The sequence below is a fragment of the Chlamydotis macqueenii genome, chromosome Z, assembly GCF_036417535.1.
Source record: "Chlamydotis macqueenii isolate bChlMac1 chromosome Z, bChlMac1.mat, whole genome shotgun sequence".
NCBI classification, from domain to species: Eukaryota; Metazoa; Chordata; class Aves; order Otidiformes; family Otididae; genus Chlamydotis; species Chlamydotis macqueenii.
In genome coordinates this window covers 23,303,793-23,328,796 of record NC_141593.1, presented here as the reverse complement: position 1 = coordinate 23,328,796, position 25,004 = coordinate 23,303,793, and the positions used below count along the sequence as shown (strand labels likewise).

General features: G+C 40.0%; 1 protein-coding gene across 8 annotated transcripts; it reads right to left on the bottom strand.

Moving 5' to 3' along the window:
- Positions 1-2,866: 2,866 nt before the first annotated feature.
- CDK7 (cyclin dependent kinase 7) lies at positions 2,867-24,935 on the bottom strand. 8 transcript variants are annotated; one of them, XR_015261406.1, is made up of 13 exons: positions 24,735-24,935; positions 24,239-24,298; positions 22,984-23,017; positions 21,078-21,145; positions 19,182-19,250; positions 17,463-17,573; positions 16,276-16,394; positions 15,133-15,232; positions 13,267-13,353; positions 11,460-11,609; positions 9,617-9,764; positions 3,674-3,827; positions 2,869-3,186 (listed from the first exon to the last, which is right to left on the bottom strand). XR_015261406.1 is itself a non-coding variant. In XM_086770021.1 (12 exons), the coding sequence occupies exons 1-12, from the start codon at positions 24,792-24,794 to the stop codon at positions 6,470-6,472; spliced, it is 1,032 nt and encodes a 343-aa protein (XP_086626147.1). In that variant the 5' UTR covers positions 24,795-24,935; the 3' UTR covers positions 6,253-6,469. The 8 variants fall into 8 exon arrangements, 2 of the variants coding, with proteins under 2 accessions (XP_086626147.1, XP_086626148.1); XR_015261407.1 differs by lacking the exon at positions 17,463-17,573 and having other exon boundaries at positions 2,867-3,186; XR_015261410.1 differs by lacking the exon at positions 21,078-21,145 and having other exon boundaries at positions 2,870-3,186; positions 24,735-24,759.
- Positions 24,936-25,004: the final 69 nt, after the last annotated feature.

Below are 25,004 nucleotides of genomic sequence, written 5' to 3'. Positions count from 1 at the left end.
ATCACCTAGGAGTCTTACTTGTGTGTGGCTGCAAGACCATCCCCACCTCACAGTCTAGATGGCAGCACGCCATAATAAACTAATGACTTCCTAATTTTATTTTCTAGAGTATGCACCAGCACCTGGATTATGGACCACTTCTCCCTAAATCCTCCTAGGTAGCCAAGGGCTTCTGGAACACTTGGACATCTTCTAAAAGTCTGTGTATCTAGGAATCGCACCAGGACCAGCTGGCACAGAACAGTATAGCCCAGCTGTAGACCTGACTAAAAGCACGTGGGAATAGCTCACTTAGACACGAAGTTGCACCATCAGCAGTGGCAGCATCCCAGAGGGGCTTTGATGCTTGGCTCGGTGCAGGAAGCCCAAGGGCAGGGCCCGTTCCAGTATTTGCCAAAAGCACAGAGAACGGAGTTCTTGGCCACTAAACTTTACTGATTTGCATCTCCAGTTGCTACTCTGCTTAAAAACAAATAAATAAATAAGCACATTACAATAATGGCTGCAAAGACTCCTATGATGGTTAGAAAAAAGGTAACTTTTATGACATCTTTTGATGTTTGAGCTTTTAGGATCTAAGTTTTCAAGCTGTTGTCAGCCTCTCTAGGGGCTGGAGACTACATCCCCTAGTAGCAGCTTTCAGAAAAGCATTGGTTGGCTTGGAATCTAGTAACAGACTTACATACTGTGGTGTTTGTTACTGCTATAATGGGATCAACACCTTCCAGATTGTGTGTGGAGGTGCAGGGAAGCACACAGAGCAACTGTAATAGCAAAGAGTGCACTGAATGATTGGCCAGTGCAAGGTGAGAGCAACCTGCAACTATACATCTCTGAGATGGGTGGAACAGAGATTGTCAGTGCATGTGGGGCCAGACACGCACGTGTAACTGGCCCTTCCAGAATATCAGGTTAGTCATAGTGCTAAATGCTGGTATCTTCCACTATATCTTTATTAGTGTTCCGTAATTCACACTAATCTTTTTTTAGCTGGGACTAGTTATTTAAAAAAAAAAAAAAAACTAAAAAAGAAAAAAAAAATCAGCGCTGTTAAGTAGTAAAATTGGGTTAGATTCTAATAAAATGAAAGGTTTTAAATCACTTGTTGGACTTGACATAAAGCATTTCATAGCATTTGAAGATTCTAGTATTGAAAAACTGGTATTTCCAGGCAAGTTTGCTTAAGAAAACCTTTTATTTTAAGAATGATAGTTTAATATACTGGTTGCTTAGTTGTTTTTTCACTCAAGTAGTAATTTAATCCAAAAGTGGATTAAAATTTATACTGTTTATTAAGGAAATGTACCAACTAAACCTTTCTGAGTAGGTTAATTTTTGTAACCAAAGTACAGAAGAGTAACATTACACAGCTTCGCACTGAAATCTCCAGGTGCTGCATTTGCACACTCTGTGTTGACCCTTTTTAGCACAACACAATGTAATGCCAATTATAAACATCATTCTTTGTGACCTCTCAGCAACTGTATGCAGTATAGCTTTTCATAAACCTAAATCAGGTTTATGATGTCTCCGGTTTCATTATCACAGCTAATACCTTTACTTTCACATAAGTGACATTAACTCAGGTGACACTAAGGAAACATTGTGCTAGGAGAAAAGGGGACAGCAGAGTTCCCCAGCACGTTCACACATAACCGGCCAAAAGCAGGGAGTCTGGTGCTGCCCTGAGGCACTAAGTCTTCTCGGAGCTGATGAGTGACAGGTGGAAGAAAGGAAGCCTGCATGCCTCCAAGTTACTAGATAAGGTTAATATAAAGGGTCTTATTAAAGAAGTTCTACAGAGATAGGAAGTTAAGCAGGCTCAACCTGCATGCTGAGAGACAGACCAGTTCTCCATCCTTGCAAGGAGATTGAAGGTGGCAAAGTGATGATTCTTGGAGACAAGCATGGGGTTAAGATCAGACAGTTGTTACCACGTGCAACCATCTGCCTTACGTCTGTCATTCACTGCCGCTAGCGGCAGGGGAAAGTGGTCCGCTTGTAAATCAGCATTCCAACTCCTGCAGTTAAGTCTGATAGATGAAAATTGGTTTCTACCATCATATATAAAGATAAAAAAAAAACCCCAAAGGAAGCTGCTGACCTGAAGTTTCAAGTATAAAGGAAAAGCCAGCTTTTCCTTGATTTTTATCAGTTCCGTGGTAGACTTCTTCAGAATTGCCTGATTGCAATTCTTTGTTAATTACCTGTTAATTTTGTCAGTGAACTTTTTCTGAGATCTGAACTTTTTTCCGAAATTCTGAATGAAGAGAGATCTTCATTCACAGATGGCAAATCCATGCAGGACAGCGTAAGAATTCTTTGAGGGTACCAAACTGGAGGTTTCCCAAAACCAAAGCACACAGCTCACAACCTGTTGTCAAAGTCAGCTTAGTGTGACTGTCAGTGTCCCTGCTGAAGTGGCACAAATCTCTTCTAGTAGGCAATAAACCACATTCCACTAATGATTTCCAATTAAGAGTGAAATGCCCCGTTCTCCTCCTCCCTTCTCTGCATACCATTCTGTTCTTATCACAGTAGTGAATTATGTGTATGAAAGTTTCTGGGCACAATTTGAGCTGACAGCACTAGAGGACTTGGTCACAACACTGACGGCCTCTGCACTGACCACACAGCAAGCCTCTCAAAAAATCTTCATGCAGGACCGACCTGCCTGCCTGTGGATTTCATTCCTTGGCAGGAAGAGACAGAACCCTCCCTCCACAGCCCCCTGTCCTATTATTTGAAAGAATATGAGTTTCCAAAAGAAAATAAACACTTTTTCTGAGTAAGTTTCTCACAAATAGAAGAAAAAAAAATACTAAAATGGAATACAGAGACGAGATGAGGCTAGTTTAATAGCATCAAAACTGAGATTTTATTCCAGCTCTACTTAGGGCAGCTTGAAAATGAGAAATTGTCACTATAAGATGAACAAAGTTTGGCCAAGCAGAGTTCTCAAGCTAGGGAGAACAGAGCTGTTTCTGGGGCCTTCCTGGTAGTGGTGATGGGCTTACAGGAAGAACAAATCTAATTCCCAGCAGGTCTTCATTAAGGTAAGAATCAACAGAAGGTTTTCCTAGGCCGTGCTGTATTTTGGAGCCAAAAAGAGACTGCAGCTATGCATGTTTTTTCCTCAGCCTCTCATACTACTGGATATCAGCAGGGTGTATTTCAAAACATAGCCTGCCAAAAAGTGTTCAAAACACTTGGTTAGGTCTCTGAAAAGTTTTTCTATCTCAAGTTGACAAGCTAAACCCAGGCCTACCCCTGGTTTACCCTGCCATTTTATTACAGCCATGTGGAAAGAACTAATATCTTACTTCAGAGACAAAGTTGATATAGTTGAGTATGAAATGCAAGGGAATTCAAAGAAAAGCACGCCTAACTATAGCCTTTTTTTTTGTAACAATCCCTCCCTTCTCTCTGAGAAGCAAGTTAGTATTGAGAGGTCACAAGTGAAACCTGCTCTGTAAAGGCATTGGAGTACATGGAGCATAAACTTTTTGCAGCAGAAGTAATAGCTGAGTAGGAGTTAAGCAAATAGTGTACATGCAGCAAACCAAGAGAACAAGAACAGTTCACAAAAGCCAAGAACAGGTAGTGCTGCCTGCAATGCGGACAGCATCAAGGCCATGCCATGGATAAGAGCATAGCACAAATGCAAAGAAACAAATCAACCTGGCTCTGAACCTTCTTTGTCAGAACAAAAAGGCTGCAGGGATCACGCAGCGTTGGCACCAATCAAGAGCCAGGGGGACAAGATGAGGACGTGATAGCTAGCAGTCCTTGCTTGTTCTCCATGCCACCACAAGTAATCTTGGTATCTGCGAGAAAATGAAATCAGTTTTGTATAAAACAGAGAGCACCTCCCCCTTCTGTACTGTGTGCTCATACAATGAGTTTTGCTGCATTTATTATGGCAAAGTGGAAGGAAAAAGCCAAAGTTTTAATTAAATTGTGTAACAGTATCAGTACAATGCATAGAAGTTAACTCAAATTCTATTAAGTCTCGAGGTAAGAGCCATTAAGGTTGCAAACAGAAGGACTAATTTTTCAGGAAGAAACAGCAATAACTGATGGTAAAAAGGTGGTAAGGACAGAAGAACTGTCTCAACTCAAGAGAGAAGGCATTTAGAGTACGTTCCAGTTTGCAGAAGTGTACAACTGAGACCTTTGCACAAGCATGCATATTGTAGGCTCAAGACAAACCATCTTTTATTATTGTGGTTCTGAACAGAAGCCAAGTAGATTGCAGCAGCAGTATATTCAATAAGCTGGTGTGGTAAAAGATTGTCAAAGCCAAAGCATGACATAAAGCTTATAAGGTAAGCAAGTCACAAATTAAAGAGCATTTAGATAACCAATTGCATAGGACTGTTTATTAAGTTACAGTCACCAGGGGTCTCAAATACTCCTTCCAAAGTTCTGACCTAAGTCACAAAAGTTAAACTACCCAAAAGCCTGAAATGAAGAAAAAGAAACATGAACTCAGCTGAAAATAAGGGTTGCTGTATACCCCCACAGTACAGAACAGGCCCCAGCCGTACATGCGGTGCACAACACGCCAAATAAATTTCAGTGTGGGACCTGGGAGGGAACAACTCCTGAACTTATATAGAAGCATTGCTTTTTTTTTTTTTTTTGAGCATTTTCTGTAGTAAACACAACTGGAAGCATACAGGACAGTAGCCTTGGTCACAAAATATCCTTTCTTCAGCATCTCTCTTAAAAGGCACAGTAACTGTGCTCTACACAAACACTTACTGCCCATCTAACTCAGCACCTACTCTACAACTTTTCCCAGTAGGAGTTTAGAGGGTTGCTGGAAAAGGTTTCCCTCAGAGGAGGGTATAATCTACACACACACAGCATTTGACAAGAAGGGAAGGGTGTTACTCTCAAAGGAGAGCTAGCAGAATACTTAAAATTGGCACTGCCGTGCAAACTCTGTTTGTTATTCCCCATAGTCAGGATACTCACTGAAAAATCTGGTATCTGTTTTAGGGGTGGAAGGTTTCCAGGCTTTGAAGTCCAGTCAGAATGCTGCCCTAGATAAGTTCAATACAAAAAGTTTACAGTACTCTTAACTCTCTCTTCCCTATTCAGATGAATGTATTTTGTACACATACCTGTGAGAAGTAGGACTGCAGTTCTTTTAATCCCCCAGCCTGCGTTCAGGATGATGATGTTTGATTACACAGACAGTAAAAACTGCTGTAACTAATGTTGTTTGATAAACATTTTTTCTACACTGTCAATTAGATCTTAGTAGGAAATTTAAGTTTAATGTTCAACTGCCAACAGCCAATACAGAACACAGTAGGGTACTGGGAAACAAGAGTACTGTTCTCCCTTACAAGGCCAGCATACTTCACATTGGCTCAAGGTAAGAGTAAAATGAAGTAACACAGGAGTAAGAAGACGGTTGCCTCAAGTCTTTTACTAATGCACTTGCCACATACATGCAAAAACAGAATGCTGAAAGGGGTTCACGGGGGGAAAGTGACAATGGCTATCCATACCAGGTATCGCCGAGATCCACTGCACAACAGGAGTGGGCGTGCAGTTAAGCTGCACCAACAGCACCTACTGGCCTGTTTCTCTCCATTGTAGAAGTCTGGTTACCCAGCAGCTACTTTGCAATACAGACATGCGGGAAATGAGGCAACAGAGCTGAGCCCTGTATCTGCACTATGAGCTGGTCAACAGCCAGAGGCTGACAGGAGGGCTGGGATAGTTTTCCCAGCATCTCCTTCCATCTCTTATTGCAGTCTCGAGGCTGTGAAGGAAGCAGCAGTTATACCCTCTCAGATAATTTCTCCTGGAAGACTGGAGTCTAAAAAAAAACCCCAACACTTCACATTCAATCTGTGCATCATTACAATATAGTGGATGTGTCCTCGGAAAGTCTAAGGCATGACCACTGAGAGAGCACGTGCAAACTCATTTGTTATTGCACTGGCATATCAACTGGAACAAAAAAGCATCCTGCCCTTCCCTTATAATGACACAGTTTTTCCAACATTTATTATAGGGCTAGTAGACAATCAATGTGTACATCTAAGCTCCAGGCGAGAAGGTTGTCTTCGCAGTTTTCCTCCTTAGGGTGCGCATCTGTACAGGACAGCATGTGATTCAGCATAAAGGTTGTGCAAAATGAGTCTGTGTAAATCTACAGCCAGCAAATAGTTTGGACAATTATGACCTCAAAACATAGGTCAAAGTAATGAGACAGCAAACCAGAGAAAATAATATTTTGTTCTGCTTAAAAATACTTTTATTCAGAAAAAAAAAAAAAAAAAAAAGAAGTAGAGTTAACGAAACCTCAGTTTCAGTAAGGAAATATTAAATTCACATTTTACATATGAAAATATTACAAAATAACCATCCAGTGACTATTACAGCCGTTTTTCAATGGTTGGGACCCGGGCCATTTTCACTCATTTTCATCCACCTTCCACAGCAATCAAAAAATCAGTTTTTTTGGTAATCCTGAAAAGTGTAAATCACATTGTTATCAAAGTGAAGTGGTTTGGCCCTCTCCTCAAGGTTTTACTATTATTGATATTACTCTTGAGATAAATATACCCTGAGACGCTTAACACTATTTGATGCAGCAGCAAGCATGATGAGTTTTTCCAGTGAATCTGTATAAAGAGTGCTAGAATCAAAGCCCACTTGAATCAGTAAGTGCGCTCTAAATGAGTCCCAAATTTCAGGATTAAGTGTTAATTGAAATTGGGATACATGTAAGTATATCTCTTTGTTAGTATAAAAAGCTAGCCAGTTAATTCTACTTTCACATTTAAGAAAGGCAAGTATTCTAAGGCTTAGCCCTGCCCCACCATACATGCACTCAATGATTTTTCTTACGTGCTGTCACTACTCAGCAATAAGCTGTCTGCAGGAAGTAATAGCTCTTTCAGGCTCTACCTCATTCTTTTAACCATGTCTTTGTTATCAGCTGTAGAGATGATGATGGCAGGAGTACTTTTCTGATTCTATTCCAGATCTTGTCCTCTCATTTCTTCATATGCTACTTATTTATAATGTAGGTAGAACAAACCATAGCTGCCTTCTGAGATGGATATGAAGCTTACTATGAAAGGATCCAACTGTTTTTCCCTGCCCTACAGGCAGAAGTCTCCTCTAAAATACAGTGACATTAAATCACACCCATGAACTTGAGATGAACAATACAAATTCTTAACCTTAGATATGAACAGAATGGTATTTTTTTCCCCAAATCAATGTAGAACAGTTTTGAAGTTAGACAGATTCCCTATACTGTGTTAGCTCAGGAGAAAGTTTAGTGCTATATCCTTTATACTGTTTTGCAAACTTATAGCTTCATAGAAATGTAGATTAATGCAACTAGAAATTGGCGTCCTGGGAAAGGAGTGCTGCTTTTGATTAAGTGTTTGCCAGAGTGGATTAGATGCACAATGATGTCATCGTAGCATCAGTGTCTCCACACACCTCACTGATCAGAAATAAGTGGTAGTAATAGCTAGAAATTATGCATGCTTAATACTTTTCACAGGCAGTCATCCATCTAGTGATAGTTTTCCCCTAATAATTAAAGGGCTGTTTTTTTGAGAAGTACAGCTGCTGCACATTTCAGTTTGAAAAACACACCCCACAGGCTACAGGCTTTTGTTCTTGTGGAAAAGCAGCACTTACAGGTATGGCATAAATTCTTTTCTCCTGGCAACCAGCCCTCTGTGCCAACATTTTATTAGAGGGCACTCATCAGGAATCACTTGGTCCATACTGCTAAGTTCCAGAGCACTACCTCAACAGGGCTGAGGGAAAGAGAATGTACTGTGCAAGATGCAAGCTCAGGCTGGCCTAAGAATTTCAGAGGATGCAACTTATTTTTCTTTGAAATTACTTTTGCACATTTCCACCCTCAATAGTAATAAAATTTGAAGTATAGCATATTTTTAGTTAAACAAAGACTGTAGTATTGTTCTTGCAAACCAATATTCAGATTTTAACTTTAGAGAACACCAGGTAAGGATATCAAATTAAATCCAGAGTAGCAGATTTTATCCTTCCTTGAATTTAGTTGGCACTAGAGGTTCTACCTTTGAGACCCTCAGGTTTTGTCAGCCCAGCTAAGGCAGTAACAGAGCATAATGGATTTTCTGATGTGCTTCAAGAAGCACTTAGTGGAAATGATACTGCTTTTTATACTGATACTCAAATGTCTCAAAAGGTAGTGCTGACATCCTAAATGCCTTAAGTTACAGCCAATCTCAAAACTCCAGGCATTTAACAGAAAACAAGTCCGATTTCTTCTTGCTGAAGATGAGACTTTCGGAAAGATGTTAGATTAATTAGTGTTCTAGCTTGATACAGCTCTGGAAACTCTGCTTCTTGTCAAATGCAAGACTTCAAATGTTGCAGAACACAAGGAAGGACTTCTTCCTCTTTCATCTCTTTTAGTTAACAGGCATATTTTAGGGCATGTACTCCAAAACACTAATCACAGACTCTCACATGGTGTTCCAAAACGAGATAAAAGGCTTACAGTAATTACCTAAGCTATAGTAACTTGACAAGTTCCCAAATGTCAGTTGGCCCATGGTACTGTGGTCAGTGACAGAATGCAAACAGTCAAGTGATTAAATTTTCTTTGAGATTAGAATCTTAAACTAATTTAATTTGACATGTACTAAGAAACAATAGGTCAAAGTGCCTAAAAAGCAAGTTAAACTCTAATAATGTAGCTGTCTCTCTGAAGAGAGACTTTCATAGAGGCATCTCTGTTGCAAAACAATGTTACTCTTGTATCTAAACAGAGTCTCATACTGGCAATAACAAAAAAGCTGATGCTAACCTGACAGCTGCTATCTAGCATGTTGCAGCTGTTAAGATGACCAACTCCAAGTTTAACAACCAGTATTTCCCTCTCTACTAGCAGGTCCAAGTAATTTAGTGTTAGACATAGGTCTTGAGTCCTCAGAGCTTTTCTTGCCATGAAGGTAAGAGGCACTTACTACTGTTTGGAGAAGACTGGAGGCTCCATATAAAATAAAATGTTATGGCATTTTACTTTTAAAAGGGTCACAGAAATGTGCTTAAGGTTCCTTATCCTGGGCAGTCTTAACAGTTAACTTGCTTAGGCTAAGAGAGAGAACAGAAATCTCTCTTCTGAGCCCAATTTACATTCTCCAGTCTGTCATTTGAAAGATGACATGCTATCTTTCCTTCCCCCCCCACCTTTTTTTTTTTTTTTTAAGGGATGTAAAATTAGGTTACTTCCACCTTGGTAAGATGTCTCATGTCTCAGGAAAAATACAGGGCCTCCTAATAGCTTGTAATTTACTAAGTAGTACCACACTTCATTACAGAAATTAATGGAATTGGGTATTTGTTCTAATAAATAGACTTGCAATTGTCATAAAGAGCCTTTTGGTGCCAATTCTGTCAGAACACAGAACTAAGTCATTCTCACCTTAAAGCACAAATCATTAAAGGGCTTCAGCTGGTGCTGGCGCCTAGGGATGTAGTCTATTCAGAGTTTTTGTTCTGAAACACTGGAAGTTTGACATTCTCTCTATGCATGTAGCTCCTGTTTTAAACAAATTAAAGATTAAGAAGTTACCTTGATCTATTCCTTCTGTTCTTTTCCTTTTTAAATTTAAAAGTGCATTTTGTTGCTCCTTTACAGCTTCTGCAGGACAGTTGGGTCTTGGCAGCTGATTTCCTGGAGTGGGTCCTGGTCGGTTACTGAAATACTTCTGTTTCAATGCCTTATCAATAATGTAAGGAAAAAACCCAAGTAATTACTATGAAGTCTGAGAACACCATGTATGAAGAGTTTATAATGACATAACGCACTTGCAATTGCGACTTCAAAACCACTTGTGCACTTTTATACTAGAAGGTGGCCTTAGGGTAAATCAATATTTTGTGTTCTCAGTGACTACACGGCACTTTGATTTGTAAGCCAAGAGATAATTGTGTACCGTTACTTTTAACTGCTGCTCAGACACCCTAACAAAACTCTAAACTACATTACAGGAGGTCTTGTACAAACAGCAAGCTTCTAGCTCTGAAGAGCTTACATTCTTAACAGACAGATCAGACATGAGGATAAAGAAGAAAGTAGGAATGAAGGAAGATTAAAAGAATATCTCTAAAGTCTTGATGAGATCCAGGACCTGGACACTATCTATTTTGCTAGCTTTTATGATAGGTCTTTCCCCAAAATTTCTTTAACTGTGGTGTTTCTACACTGTAAACTGTGAGAAGAATGTAGTTTGAATTGCAGCAGAAGACAAACACAGGATAGCAGGGTTAATTTAATCCTGTGGAATCACATACTTAAATTTTAGGAATTCCACAGCTTCCATAAACTGTGGTTAAGGAAAAGAAGCTAAGCTGTCTCTTAGGTAATCATTACTCTTGCTTATGTCAGTTACATGGTATTCAATGCCAGCTATAAATTCAACCAATATAGTAAGCTCAGGTTGTTTCCTGCCTTAAACTGTGGCAGTGTCAATAAAAACACCACTAGAAAAATCATGTCTATTCAATATTCAAGTCACCATTCTACAATATGACCTGTAAAATGACTTAATACATACGAACTAGTACAGGAAGTGTCTCAAGCACAAAAGAACCAATTATTTGGAAACTTATATTGCAAGTTCTTAAAGATGGTGACCAAGAAAAACCTGAATGTGCTCTGAAAGACTCTTCTAGTAGAAAGATACTTAACACATGCACTGATCTCTTGGATTGGGATCTGCCTTGTCTAACAAGCAATAAGTCTTGGCACTAAGGGGACAGCTCTGTTTCTTGCATGCTTCCCTAACAGTGTAAGGTGACAGAAATACAGTTTTGAAATTGCCAACTTTTTATCTTCACAGCAGAAATCAATATTCTGAAATAGAACATTCTGCAAGATTTTTCTTCTTCAAAGTCCTTCATTTCTCCCTATCAAGCAATAGTGAATAGGAGATCAGTTTTACCCAAGTATAATGGAAAAGGATATTCAGATCAGAATGATGTTTTAAATCACCACAGAATTTCTTGTTAAAAAAGAACTTTAAAAGTTTAAGTTAAATTGAAGAGGAGACCGGATGAATTAAGGATGAAAACCTTTCAAAACCAGAGAATGAGATATGCTATATTAAAACTTAAGTTTCAAGCTTTACATGACTGAATTTTGAACGTCAAATATAGTGACTGTCTGAATGCCATGATTCATATACCTTGTGGCTGTCTACCTTTGCTCTACACTGGGAAAGGAGATGACCAATCAGCATCGTTCATGCCTGTCAGAGTTTTCTCCACAAAACATCAGAAATATGTTTCCAGTGTTTCATAGACAGAGCTATATGACATTTCATTTCAAACTTGGCCTACTGGCTTCAAAGCACATTTATTTGATATTAACAGTAGGTTAATGAACATTAGGACATAATGCAAGTGTACTATACCTGAGTAGCTGTAACCCTAGTACAAGGATTAAATGTGAATAAGCCTTGCAGAAGATTGAGCAAATCATCACCAGCTGCACTGAAGATATGCTGAAGAGGCATTCCAGGGAAAGACTTAAATGTCACATAATCTGGAAGACTTGTCATCCCCTACAAAGACAAAAAACGACATGTATGTTTTTCAAGTTAGAAAGAGCCCAGCTTTTCACAGAAAGGGAACTTCATGTGGCTGTCTTGCAGCAGAAGCAAATTCTCTTTCAAAAGTCCCTGCTAGTACTTGGTCATTGAAATAAAATAAATACAGGAAGAATAGGTCATAAAGACTTTTTTTTTTTAATAACAGTTACAGTTGTTTCACACTTTCCCTTTCCAAGTAATCTGTCCTTCCCTTGTACTTTAGTGATGACCAGTTGTCGTAGTTCAGCCCCGATGAGGACCAGCCTACGCAGTCTCTCTCTCAGTCCCCCCACCCTCCAAGAGAATAGGGAGAGATAATCTAAGAAAAATGGCTCGAGGTTTGAGATAAGGACAGGGAGAAAATCCTTAAAGTTACCGTTACAGGCAAAACAGATTTGACTTGGGGAAAACTACTCATTTATTACTAAAAACAGCAGGATAATGAGAGAGAGAACAAGATAACCTCCCCCCACCACTCCCTCTTCCCAAACTTAACATTATCTCTACTACCTTCCCCCCTAAGCGGCACAGGGGGAAGAGGGAATGGGGGTTGCGGTCAGTTCATCACATGTTGTTTTACACTGCTGCTTCATGGCCGGGGGAAGAACTCCTCACATTCCTCCCCTGCTCCATTGTGGGGTCCCACCCATACGCCATAGTCCTTCCTGAAACTGCTCTTCCATGGGGTGCAGTCTCTCCAGAACCGCTGTCCCAGCGGGCCCTCCACGGGCCACAGCCTCCTTCAGGCATCCACCTCCCCCGATGTGGGCTCCTTCACGGGCTCCAAGTGGATCTCTGCTCCTCCGTGGACCTCCATGGGCTGCAGGGGGAAAACCTGCTCCACCATGGTCGTCACCACAGGCTGCAGGGGAATCTTGGCCAGGAGCCGCATTACTCCTCCCCCTCCTTCTCCACTGACCTTGGTGTCTGCAGCTGTTTCTCTCACAAGAAAAATTCTTCACAACAAGCTGGCAGACACCTCTCAGAATCTCTTCACACTATCCAGCTCGTCTCCTCTCCACTTCTTGCAGCCGGGCCAGGCTGAGTTGGACCCAGTCGGCTGCCTGGCGAGAGGCCAGAGGGTGAGGCCTGCAAGGCCCACGAGGCCTGCGCCTTCCCCTCTGCGCCTCTGCCCCCGCTCAATTTCTTCACATCTTCTCTTCTCCTTTTTTTTTTTTTCCTGTTTTCCCCTTCTTAAATACATTATCGCAGAGGTGTTATCACGAGACATTCTGCTACCAATTGGCTCGGCCTTGGCCAGCAGCAGGTCCGCCCTAGGCCCGGCCGAGTCCACTGAACAAAGTGGAAACTTCTAGCAGTTTCCTACAGAAGTTACCACCTTAGCCCCGCCGCCCCCCCCCCCCAAACAAAACCACAACACCAGTACAAAAGGAACTAAGGCATTTAATTACTGTTACTTAATGCTAACAACACTGCTGTAGTGATCAGAGATTTGCCAAAAGAAAAAATAAATCTCAGCTGCTTATCCTCCACTTTGTGAGATCAGGCAGCTGCCTTCTCAAAATCTACTAAAGTATTCTGGTATCTGATTTTAGTAATCTAATTCCAAAAGTTAAAATAGAGAGTATCAAGTAAAACTAATGTCAGTCTCTTAACCAAAAGGACTCACAGGCCACTGTTCTTCTGTTGGAGTGCCCAGTGTTTCAAATATCCTTGTCAGCTGGTCAAGATCAGAGTCTCCAGGCAAAAAAGGAACCTGGAAGAAGGCAACATTTGATTGAATTAACTTCTGAACTTCATTTCTAGAAAGAAGCTTTGAGCTATCCCTCACTGACTTGATAGCTATCACTGACTTGATAGCAGAGAGCTAAACATACTATTAAACCACCACCACATTAACTTAAAATAATTAAACACAGGAGAGGAAAGATTTTACACGTCAGTTTCCAGTTTAAAGTCATTTGGTTACAGGGACCTTTCCATTGTCTGCTCCCTGAAGTCAGGTTTTATATATATTCAAAACATTTAAAGTGAATTGTAACCGGATTACACAAACAGCAGTTAGACTGATGGAATAAGACCACAGCATGAGGGAGAGTAGTGACCCACTAGGACAGAAACTGCCTAATCAGCGTCATGTCTCATTTAAACTAAGCAGAAGACAGAAAGAGGGATACTTGCACAGTTCAACTTCTAGCTTGTGCATGAGGCACACAATACAAGAAAAAAAAAAAAAAAAACAAACAAAAAACAAACCTAACTTTGTGACCAAAGCAAAATTATGAAGAATTAGAGGCAGTATTTAACTAAGTAGGACAAAAAGACCGTAATGAACATCCCTACTAGGCAGTTTACTAAATTCTGGTGTCATGAAAGCCCCTGGAACTGCTTTTGTAAAGGCTCTAGAAGTTGCATTGTCCCTCAGCCCAGCACGCTCAGGAAGAAAAACGACAGATACATTTAAAACTATCACAGAGATAAAACTGAACCATTACACATTTTCTGCTTTGTCAGAAACTAAAGAATCAACAGAATTCAACAATTTCTTATTTGATTTCTGATTTTCCTTTAGTCTATCCAACTTCAGCAGGTCTAATGCATATTTATGTACGCATAGCTAGTGCTGCTTAAACTGCCACCATACATTTCCATTTCTGAACTGCCAAGCAAATTGTACGTGTGATACACCAAGGCAAGATTGTGTGATAAACCAAGGCAAGATTTCTTTCAAGGTGTTTTCAAATAGACCAGTTCCCCAAGCTAGTTCATGACATGGCCACATAAACATTTTTTTAAAGCACAGCACAAAAACCAAGCAGAGGCCACTCACTCATGGAAGAAGGTAGATTATACTGCAGGCCACCTCACGCTTTCAGCTGTGTCTGTGCCCCTACCCTCCACTCCCCACCTCACACTTTCATGTCCTCTCCAAAGAACCACTTCAGTAAAACATACTTAAGGACCACTACATCTGTATACTGTACTCAGGACTGGCAGAGGATTAGCCTGATGTTAATCTTCAGCTTCATTCCAATATTGTCAACTAACCACAACTTAGAAAAACATCAGTCTTCTGCTCATAAAAAATAAACCCACAATTAAGGTACTGGTGATAATTATTTACAGTTATTGAGGAACAAAGTAGAAGGCACAGAGTATGCATGTATCTATGATGTCATATTTCTAGAAGGATAGCAAATGAAAACTGACAGAAAGCTGTGTGAAAGGGTAACACGCAGAGGACTGGAAGAGTTATCTACTGGACCTTCCCCAAGGTAAGACATTTTTTTTTTACCCAGCTGTTTTTAAAGACTTCCAATGATTGTGATGCTTACAGAACCTCAGTCTATTCCAAAACTTCACTTTCCTTACAGTTAGCAAGCTTTTGGAAGCTTTTTCCCCCCTCCTTGTCTTCCTCCTTTCCTAAATAGCCTAACTGCCTTCACCTGCTGCTGTTAGCAGGAGAGAAGAAGCCTGCATACGAAGCTGTAATGCACTGGACAGCAAATACAAATGCTTACATTTGAAGACTTACCCTGAGGAGCAATTCAGCTAAAATACAACCAACAGCCCACATATCAACACCAACGCCGTACATTCTAGCACCAAACAATAATTCTGGGGCTCGGTACCACCTGAAAAGAAAATACATTTTGATAAAAAAATCACTTGGCTTTGCTCATGTTAAATGCTGTATACTGTAGCAATGCAAGAACACCAAAGAGGAGACATATATATATATATATATCCTGCTGTCCTCTACCCTGCCAAATGTTTTAAGAAACACTGAACACAATTGTGCATTCCTCACCATGGGATCACATATAACCACTAATTAACTACAGTTTTAACTGAGCTAATTAACAAGCCACAGAACTGCAGATGTGCAAGGGAAAAAGTATTTAACAGGCAGGTTTGCATGTTATAAACCAAAATTTTCTTTAAACTTTATGTCACAGAAATGACAGAAAGAGAATTAATTCCAGCTTCAAAAAATCTCCATACCAACATACCTAAGTATAGAGACTAGTTTTACCCAGAATGAACCTTGACACTTGTTTAAAACAGCTACTTCCACTGCCTAAGAACAATCTAGTTTAATGCAACGATCTTATACAAGCTGCACTTGAAACTACTGTATGTTTTCTGCCTTTTGAATAAAGGTGTTGAAACAAACCAGCTTTGCCTGAATAGTTTTAGCATTACAGCAGACAAAAGGATATACTTTGTACATTTTGCAGTGCTGCTTTTTAAAGCATTCCTTAAATAAGCATGCCACAAATAACCTTAGTAAATATTTTAATTGGTTTATACTTTTGTCTCATAATAGGTAAGGTAACTAGCTACAAAAAAGACGCTAGGTCTCATGATTAACAGAAAGTAACAGCTGTCTTGCTCTGACAGCCAGGCTTATAGGCAGATACATATTATTTTCACGTGCTTCAAAAGAGTATTGTACCACAGAACAATCCCTATGGATGCATATTCTAGCAGTTCTTACGGAGACTTTGCTAAACAATGCTTTCTTGTGTTTTCTTTATAAGGCTCTTGCCACTACTGCCATATCACGAGCTGGATGTCAAACTTTGCACATGTTGATTTGACACAATGTATTTGAAGAGACACTGCAAAACAGCTACACAATCACTATGTAAGAAACAAAATAAGAGTGTCTTACCTTGTTACTACCTGGTGTGTATAAACTCTATTTGGGCTTCCAAAAGATTTTGCCAAGCCAAAGTCAGCCAATTTTAATATCCCATTTTCATCTAGCAACAAATTATTTGGTTTAAGATCCTGTCAATACAGAAAGCAAAGAATGAGTCTTGTCAGAGTTGACAAAAACAGACATATAATGAACCTCAAGGCAGGTGTGCCATAACAGTATTCTAAAATACAGGCTTTTGATTCTATTCTAAGTCTACATTGTGAGTAAAAAACTAAACCCAACCAAACAGGAAATCAAGTATTTCATCATACATGAAAATCATAGTGAAACACATCCATTTGAATATTATCATATTTAAGCTGCAGAGTTTTTAAGAAAACAAACAAACAACCCTGCCTTTTGATAGGTTTTAGCTTTGCTGCAGGAACAGCCACTCTGTCTTAACTGCATAGTTGCCAAATGAACAATAAAAGGACCTTGCAAACGTTTCAAGTAACTGTAGAAATCATGAAAGTGATACAGTTTAATACAGTAACAGTACGTTGTGGGTTGACCTCTGGCCAGCAGCAAAGCACTCACACTGACATTTGCTCACTCTGTTCTCATCCCACTCCCCCACCTTCAGCAGGATAGGGAAGAGAACAAGAGCAAAAGGAAGAAAACTCAAGGAGCAATATAAAGGCACTTTAACAGGTGAAGGAAAGAGGAAAAAACCTGAACAAACAAGCAATACAATGGAAATAATTCACCACCTTCTACAAGCAGGCTGATGCCCAGACAGTCTCCAAGCAACAGCCACCTTGGAAGCCAAAAAACCTGCTTCTTCTACCCGTTTTTATTGCTGACGATGGCATTACATGGCATGCAATATCCCTCTGGCCAACTTGGGTCAGCTGTCCCAGCTGTGTCCCCTCTTCACTTCTCAGTGAGATCCATCCCAGCCAGACTCAGTTCACAGTGCTAATCAAAGTCGCATGTAACTTGAGACACTTTTACATAAATATCTAAATTATAACCACATAAGTAATTCTTAACATTTCTGGTATTGCTATTGTCTCTCCCAAACAGCCAGCATGAATGCTTATGAACTAAGAACATGTGAACTTCAGGACTATCTTCATTACATTTTAGACTCAAATCCTGTCAAACGCGACTTTTGTTAGAGCATAAAGGCTGTCAATTTAGTACACTCTTACCCTGTGTAGAATCCAGTGCTGATGTAAATATTCTAATCCTTGAAGTGTCATTAGCATATATGCCTTGATGTGAGATTGGGTCAACACAATACTAGTATCCTTTATAATAACCTGTAAAGTATTAGATTGATAGTAAAGCTTACTATGCAAGATTAACTTACTTCCATTCTTTCAGCTCAAAAATTACTTCATCCTTTAAGACAAAGTTTGAATTGGCAGTCACATATTGTCTATGGTTCCCACTCTCTTTCCAGAAAAATAGGGCTGTTCTAGAGATCAGAAATTGAAATAGGGAGTCCAGATAGCCCTCATGAACTTTGCATAACCAGCAAATGGCAAAGTGGGTGGGAAACATGAGTTTATTATTTCATCTCAGTTCCTGGTTGTAACCCGAACTTACAAGACAAAGACGTACACATAAAAGTGATAAATGTGTCAGTAAACTTCAAATTATGTTCCCACTTATTCCTTCTTTCTCTGTGCAACCTAAGCATCTAATCTTCGTAAATGCAATGACTTCCTCTTTTGTTTCCATGACGACCAGGAGGTATGGCCACTTCACTATATTTTAACAAATCTATTTACATTTTCCACATTCTTTGATTTTTAACATTAAAATTCTAAGTAAATATCCTGTTTAAAAGTATTTTCTACACTGCTCTCCAAAACTTGTTTGTTAAAATTACTGTTCAGTTCAGTAATAGCTTCTTCTAAGCTTTAAGTTGTTTGAGAGTTACAAAATAGCTGTCTAAGACGACAAAAAATTTCATGTACACAGCACATGCTCAATCGCAAGAGGCTGCACTCCCAAATGGTGGCCTGAGTGATATTACAATATTAAATGCTTTGCATACCACAGCATTATGTAATACGAGAGTATTTCATTCCTCTTTGTACACCGTATCTTCATCAGCTCTAAATGTCGCATAGTTCCCAAGTAAGAACCCTCTAGAAAGTCTACTTATTACTTTAATTTCTGTTAACAAAAAACTGATCTAACCTCTTCAGTCATGCATTCATTTAGGTCTCAGCAAGCTTGTCAATGTTTTATTTTAACATTCTAAATGCTAGCCCCAGTTAACAGCATATATGTAATAAGCTAGCTTAACAAGTACATTAATTTCAGTCCAGAGTAGATATAATGTGTGCATATAAAGATATAACATGAATTGCCATCTAGGACACTCCTTCAAAACAAAGAATCTTCCATCAAAATATTCCATCAACAGGTTTCCTCAAAGACAAACTGACTTAAGGTCCTGGAGAATGAAACATCTGTAAGATGCTGGTTTGCAAGTACCGGGCATTGTTACATTTAAACGAATGGTTTTAATGTGTGAGATTTTAGTACCAGCTCATCACTTGGCATATTTTAGTATCACACTTACTTGAACATGTTTGATGACATTATGCTTAGAAATTGCACTCTGAGATGCTGATCTATGACTGAGATTCTATGCTCTCACTGGAGTCCTAGAAAACTGACATGGTAAACATAATCTGTTTCTTGAAGATCATGCTGACAAGTATTTAAAAGTAAAGGCATTATCAGCTAAGAACTCACAAAAATTGTCAAATTATTCAAACTACTTTTAAGGCATTACCTTAATCAACTAACATAATGAAACTCACCTCTCTAACATGGGCAAATATAAGCCTGTTAAAGTATTTTCAAAAACTATTTGAAAATACAGAAATGAAAGAGTTTAAAAATCTTACCTCAAGATCTGTTTCCATAAAATCAAACACCAAACTAATATTGGACTTGTGTCCAAATGCATCTAGAAGCTGTAAAACAAAATACATTATGATAAAGCATATTCTCATACTTCCAGTTTTCTAACATTCTGCACCACTGAAGTCTGCATGTGGATTTTCAGCTTGCTGAACTGCTTTATTTTTTTGACTTCCACTACAAAAATTCCTACACAGTTTAGCTTCTTAACTTAGTCTCAAAAAAAAAAAAAAAAAAAAAAAAGAAGAATTAACTTTACTACGTTAGCTACAACAGATAATCTAATGCACACTTTGTTCTCTCCTCAAACTTTGCTGTTCTAAAAAACCCCTACCCTTTCTTGAGACCAGATTAAGTTTTCCCGTGGATTCAGCTCTGTGTATCTGACTCCTGTAAGCATGCAATATTCAGAAATTCTAAGTGTTAGGCTTATTAACCTCCCTTCAAAGATATTCTTAGGTGTGTATTCACCTTTGCAGCAAGCTCTCTAGGATAAATAAAACTCTATGGACAGTACCCAAATGGCCCTTTCTTAAGATGAAGCTGTGTGATGACAAAATCAGTTTTTAATCTCAGGTAAAACAAGCATGATGACAAGTAAGAACAACAGATCATCTAGCACAGTATTCTGCTCTCATGATCAGGAAGGTATACTCTCCATGGTGTGCTTCATTCCTTATGGTCTCAGTATGATGACCATGTGAATTACGCAATTGCAAGATGTGTGTAACAGCAGTGACTGTGCTCATGCTCTTCCTCTGCAGAAACCATGGAAACAGAAGATACTATGCAGATGAGCCTACAGGCTTGGCCACTTTTTGTAATTCATGCCCCTTACACTTCCAACATCCACAACAGTTTTACTAGGACTGCTAAGACGGGTACAACCTACTTATGGACCTGCTGATCATAAATTTGCCTAATTCCTTTTCAAACTGCTGATGCTGTCTGCCTCTACAACACCCATGGCTACAAATTTGAGAAATTCACTACATGCTGTGTAAAGTAGTATGATTTCCACACACCCCCTTCTCCTGACCCAAATATGTTTTACACACATTTCCTATTCCTAGTATTGTGGGGTTTTGCAAGTATCTGTCCTGCATGCACTTGACCTACCACCTCACTTTTGTTGACCTCCCCATTCCCAGCCTTTTCCTCTCCAGAATGAGAAATCCCAGACCGTTTCATAAAGATGTTCCATCCCTTTGTCATTTTAGTTGTCTTTTCTGCACATTTTCTAACTTTGATAGCTAAAGCAACCACCTGGAAAGTAAGTTTGCAATCCAGAAAAGAATAATATTTCCACTCTGCAAAAATTAAACAACGTATCTGGAAAACTCATGTTTGGTCTAATGCCTACCGCAGACTTTCAAATTATCACTATTAGCTAATTTTAAAAATCTTTAGCTCCAGCTGGGTATCTGTAGCTGGAAGTCAACCTAAATGCAACTGGAAAGATACAACTTCTACTCCTGCTAACAGAGGTTTTAGATATTAGCACTAAAACCTAATGAATCTCACTTTACCATTTACAAAAGCTTGCTTTTGGCTGTAACCACTTCTGTGAGAAGCAAACAATCAGGTAAATTCAGCACTGCACTCATTTGAAAATCTATCAGAGAGATGCAAAATCAGTTAATCTAAATTTCCACCATTCCCAAAAAAAAAGCAAGATGACTTCAAAATAAACTACTTTGTCTTTCTTATTGAAATGGGTGTTTTGCTGTAACAATTGTTTCACTGCTCATTTTGGGTTGGAAAAAAAAGGCTCAAAATTAAGTGGCATCTCCGTGACCCAATTAATTCTAAATTTCAGTTTGAACCTGTACCAAAAGTATTTGAGGCTTGTTTCTAGAAGTAGCATTCATTTTACGTACCCCAATAATATTCGGATGGCTTAGCTCCTGTAACAATTTTATCTCCCTGAGGGCTGTTCTGTTGATTCCTACATTGGGGGGCGGAGGAAGGGAGCGGGGGAAGATGAGAGACAGAACAAAATTTAAAACTTTAGATTAAGCTCCAAATAAACCTCTAATTTTGTTACTCACTGATGATTTACTACTACAAACTACTTTCTTACCACTCAACAATTTGTTAAATAACAAGTACATTGCCATAGATAAGTAGATTGCTGCAGAATAAAAGTGGACATACACTTTGTTCCACGGCAAATAAATTCTATGCCACAGTAATGAGATTTAAGTTATGAAGCAACATGTCCCCCCTTCAGCAAAAAAGGGAAGTTCTTGCAAAAGCCTAGAAAAAAGCCACCTTTTCAGGGTATAGTAAGCTTTGGTTTAATTTTAAAGAAAAGTTACATCTTGCAAATATCAGTTCTTCAAAGCATCTCACTTCCAGTGGGAGGTACACTGACAAACCTCATGAAAGTAACTATTCTTTTTGACGTAGCATTATTTAATAAGTCAAGGCACATATGTCTGTCTTTATTCATGCTGCGGAATAAAAGGTACAGCAGCCAAAACCTGCTCGCCCTTGCTTGAATCCTTTAATAGCCAGATTTTACAGACGAAAAAAGAGGGGAGGGAATGGTGCACACTGGCAGTCACACTGAATGCACTGCATCAAACCATTACTCTTGCTGAATAACAATTCCTCTTTCAAAAACGCTGGTATGTATGGCTTGTATGAAAACTGATTGGCAAGCAAATGTTTCTGTGGTATGTTGCACAGGAAGTTTCAGCTGTGCATGAGCTGAAAAAAGTGTTCTCCCAAAACTTAGGGCATGATTCAACACATAAGACTCTAACAAAGATCTAGACAAATCTATATGGACTACTTTACACTCCTGGTTTGCCTATTTTAATTATCTATTTTAGAATCAAGTCGACAATGGCTTCTTTCAGGTGGGCAAAGCCTTAGATTAAAAAAAAAAAAAAAAAGTACACCAATTTATCAGATAGCACAGGGAAACCAGACATGATCATTATTTTTAATAACATCCTTGAACTAGATAGACATTGTATAGGCCAAAAGCAATGACTGTCCTTAAAGGACATTAGTCCACTGAAGGCCAGATGGATCACAACTCACAACACAGTTGTCTCAACTGTGAGACCTGGGGATGAGTGCTCAGTTTCTCTTTAAGAATTCTCCCCTTGGAATAGAGTTGGAGAGCTGAGACCAAAGACTTCACAAAACAGTTGGTAACCCTATGCAGGATCCCTGAAGGATAGCAGCCTGCACACACAGGCTGTAAGAAAAGACCAGGATGATCAAGTTTTTACATCCCTCAAATCATATGGCTGGTCAGAGCACATGATCAAAAGACACAGCTCTGCGGGCATGATTTCTCTACCTAAACCAACCCACATAGAGACAAAAGTTTTAAGATCTTGTTTTTTTTAACTTTTGTCTCAGCATAAATCACAGAAATAGACCAAAGGAAATACATTAAAACAGCGATAGATACTCTCACCTATCTTAAATATTCAAAGCACAAAGATGCATCAATATAAAAAGGTATTCTGAAATCGGTGCTGTAAAGATTAATATTGTATGCTATATTCATGTTTGTATTCCACTTAAATTGAGAAGCCAGCCATTCACATACTCATATTTAGAAATAATCTATGCATGTAGGTATCTCTGCTGCTTTTTTCTGTCCCCGCAGTTTGGGACGTAATCTTCTACCAAGCCTTACACTAAAAGAGTTGAGCTCATTTTTCTCAGCCAAGTTATGGTGTGGGAAAATAGTATACCAATTTACAAAAACAAAGCAGACAAAGCACAGCTTCTGCAGCACGAATTTGTTTCAAAACTCACCATCTTTAGCTTCTGATCTATGTCCCAGCTTAATCTGAAAATAAATGTTTCATATTACATAAGGTTAAGCCATCTGCCCCAAGAGTAGGGGGTACATTCTTCAGTAGTACTCTTATAAGACAGAATGGAGTTCAGTAACATGAAGCACTTCACCAGCAAGAGTTGAGGTTGGTTTGGTTCCCCCCCAACCTTAAAAAATTAATTGTCTCTACAGCATTAGGTTTTAGGTTTTATAAAAAAAAAACCAAACACTGAAAACAGACATAATACAAACTGGCAGCATAAAATGCTTTGTAGCCACAAAGCTTTATTACACCCCTAATGAGCTTCTCCCCAAGGAGAAATGAGGGCAAAGTAATTGACAGTCATCTTAGAATAATTATAGTAAAATGAGCATACTCTGTAAACTTGGGCTGGCTTGAGGTCCCTCTGTCTCAGTAATCTACTGCTCTGAAATTTTCAAGTCCAGAATCCCATTACTGATATTTCCAGATGATAACAGAAAATATTCTGATACAAACAAGAATGCTTTTCACAACAGCTGGTACTAATAGCAATCATACAGGAAAAATATAATAGTGCCAAAAGGGATCAGTGTATCAAACAAAGCTACTTACTTCTGCTACAGTTCAACTAACCAAAGCACTCTAATGTGCATTGTTGATCCCTCACAAAGCACAGCTGATCACCTATTTTTAATATAAAAACTTCCTGCAGTCTCTTCAGATAGCATGAAGTAAAACACTTCATGAAAACATAAGACATTTTCAACATGTGTACTCAAACAGGTAAGTTGCAGGTCAAAGATCACTTTTATCAAATTTTGTCAAAAAATAACCATCAATTCTAAAGAACTTAATCAGGAGTAATACTCCTGGACTGAAGGAAATTGGGCACAGCAGCAAAAAAAAGTTAAAAAAAAAAAAAAAGCCACTAACAAAGTCTGACGTTTGGAAATGCATGGGGATTTTAAAAAATAAATCTGTTTAACAAATAACTGAAATGTCAAGCTATTGACCAGGTAACCCTTCCAAAATTCAGAAATGTAGTAAGACCGAAGTTAGTATCTCTTTGGCCTGTGAGGGAGAAAATGTATTAAGGATAGGTTAACTAGATCATTTAAACAAAACACTCTAGAAAAAGAAATATATATGTTCTCCCACTACCCATTAAGACGGTCAAAAAAAAGATCATTAGGCAGGTCAAGAGCAACCAAACACTTGATCATACAACGGGAACATACTCTGTCACTCACCTTTTTAATAGCCACGATTTGGTTGGTGTTCTTATCCCTGGCTTTATAGACAGTAGCAAACTAAGGAGGGGGAGAGAGAGAGAGAGAGACAGAAGGGAGGGGGGACACGGAGGGAGAGAGGCTCCGGTGACCAGCGCATCCTTCGCGCGGGCTGGGCCCCCCCAGCCCAGCTCCTTAGGCGGGAGAGCTGCCCGCGCCGGGGCCCTCCTTCGGGAGGCAGCCACGGAACCCTGCGGCCAGCAAGGGGGAAGGGATCACCCGCCCCCCACCTCGCCCTACAACCGCGGCACCCCCGGCCCCACAGCGGGGCCCTGCCGCCGGCCGCGGAAGGCAAGACGGGGCTGGGCCCGGCCGCAGTCATAAAAGGGGCCCCCACCGGGGCCGCCTGTCCGCCCCTCACAGAGGGACCCCGGGCCTGGTGGGCTGGGGGCAGCCCAGGGGGCTCCCACAGACACCCCTCCCCTCCCCTCCGTCGCGCGTCCCAACGGCCGCTCACCTGCCCCTCCCCCAAGAAGTCAAGCTTCTCGTAGCGCTTGGCACGCACCCGGGCGTCCATCGGCGGGGCGGGGGGGTGTGGGGGGGGGGACGGTGGGTGTGAAGCGACGGGGCCGGCGGGGGAAGCAGCCCGGCCGGCGACGGGACTTTAACACCGCCAGCGCCCGGCCCCGCGCCGCTTCCGGCCACGAGCCAGCCCCGCCCCTGGCAACCGTCACCCCGCCCCGCCCCCTGCGCTCGTGGCCCTTGCGGCGCCTCGCGAGAGTCGCCT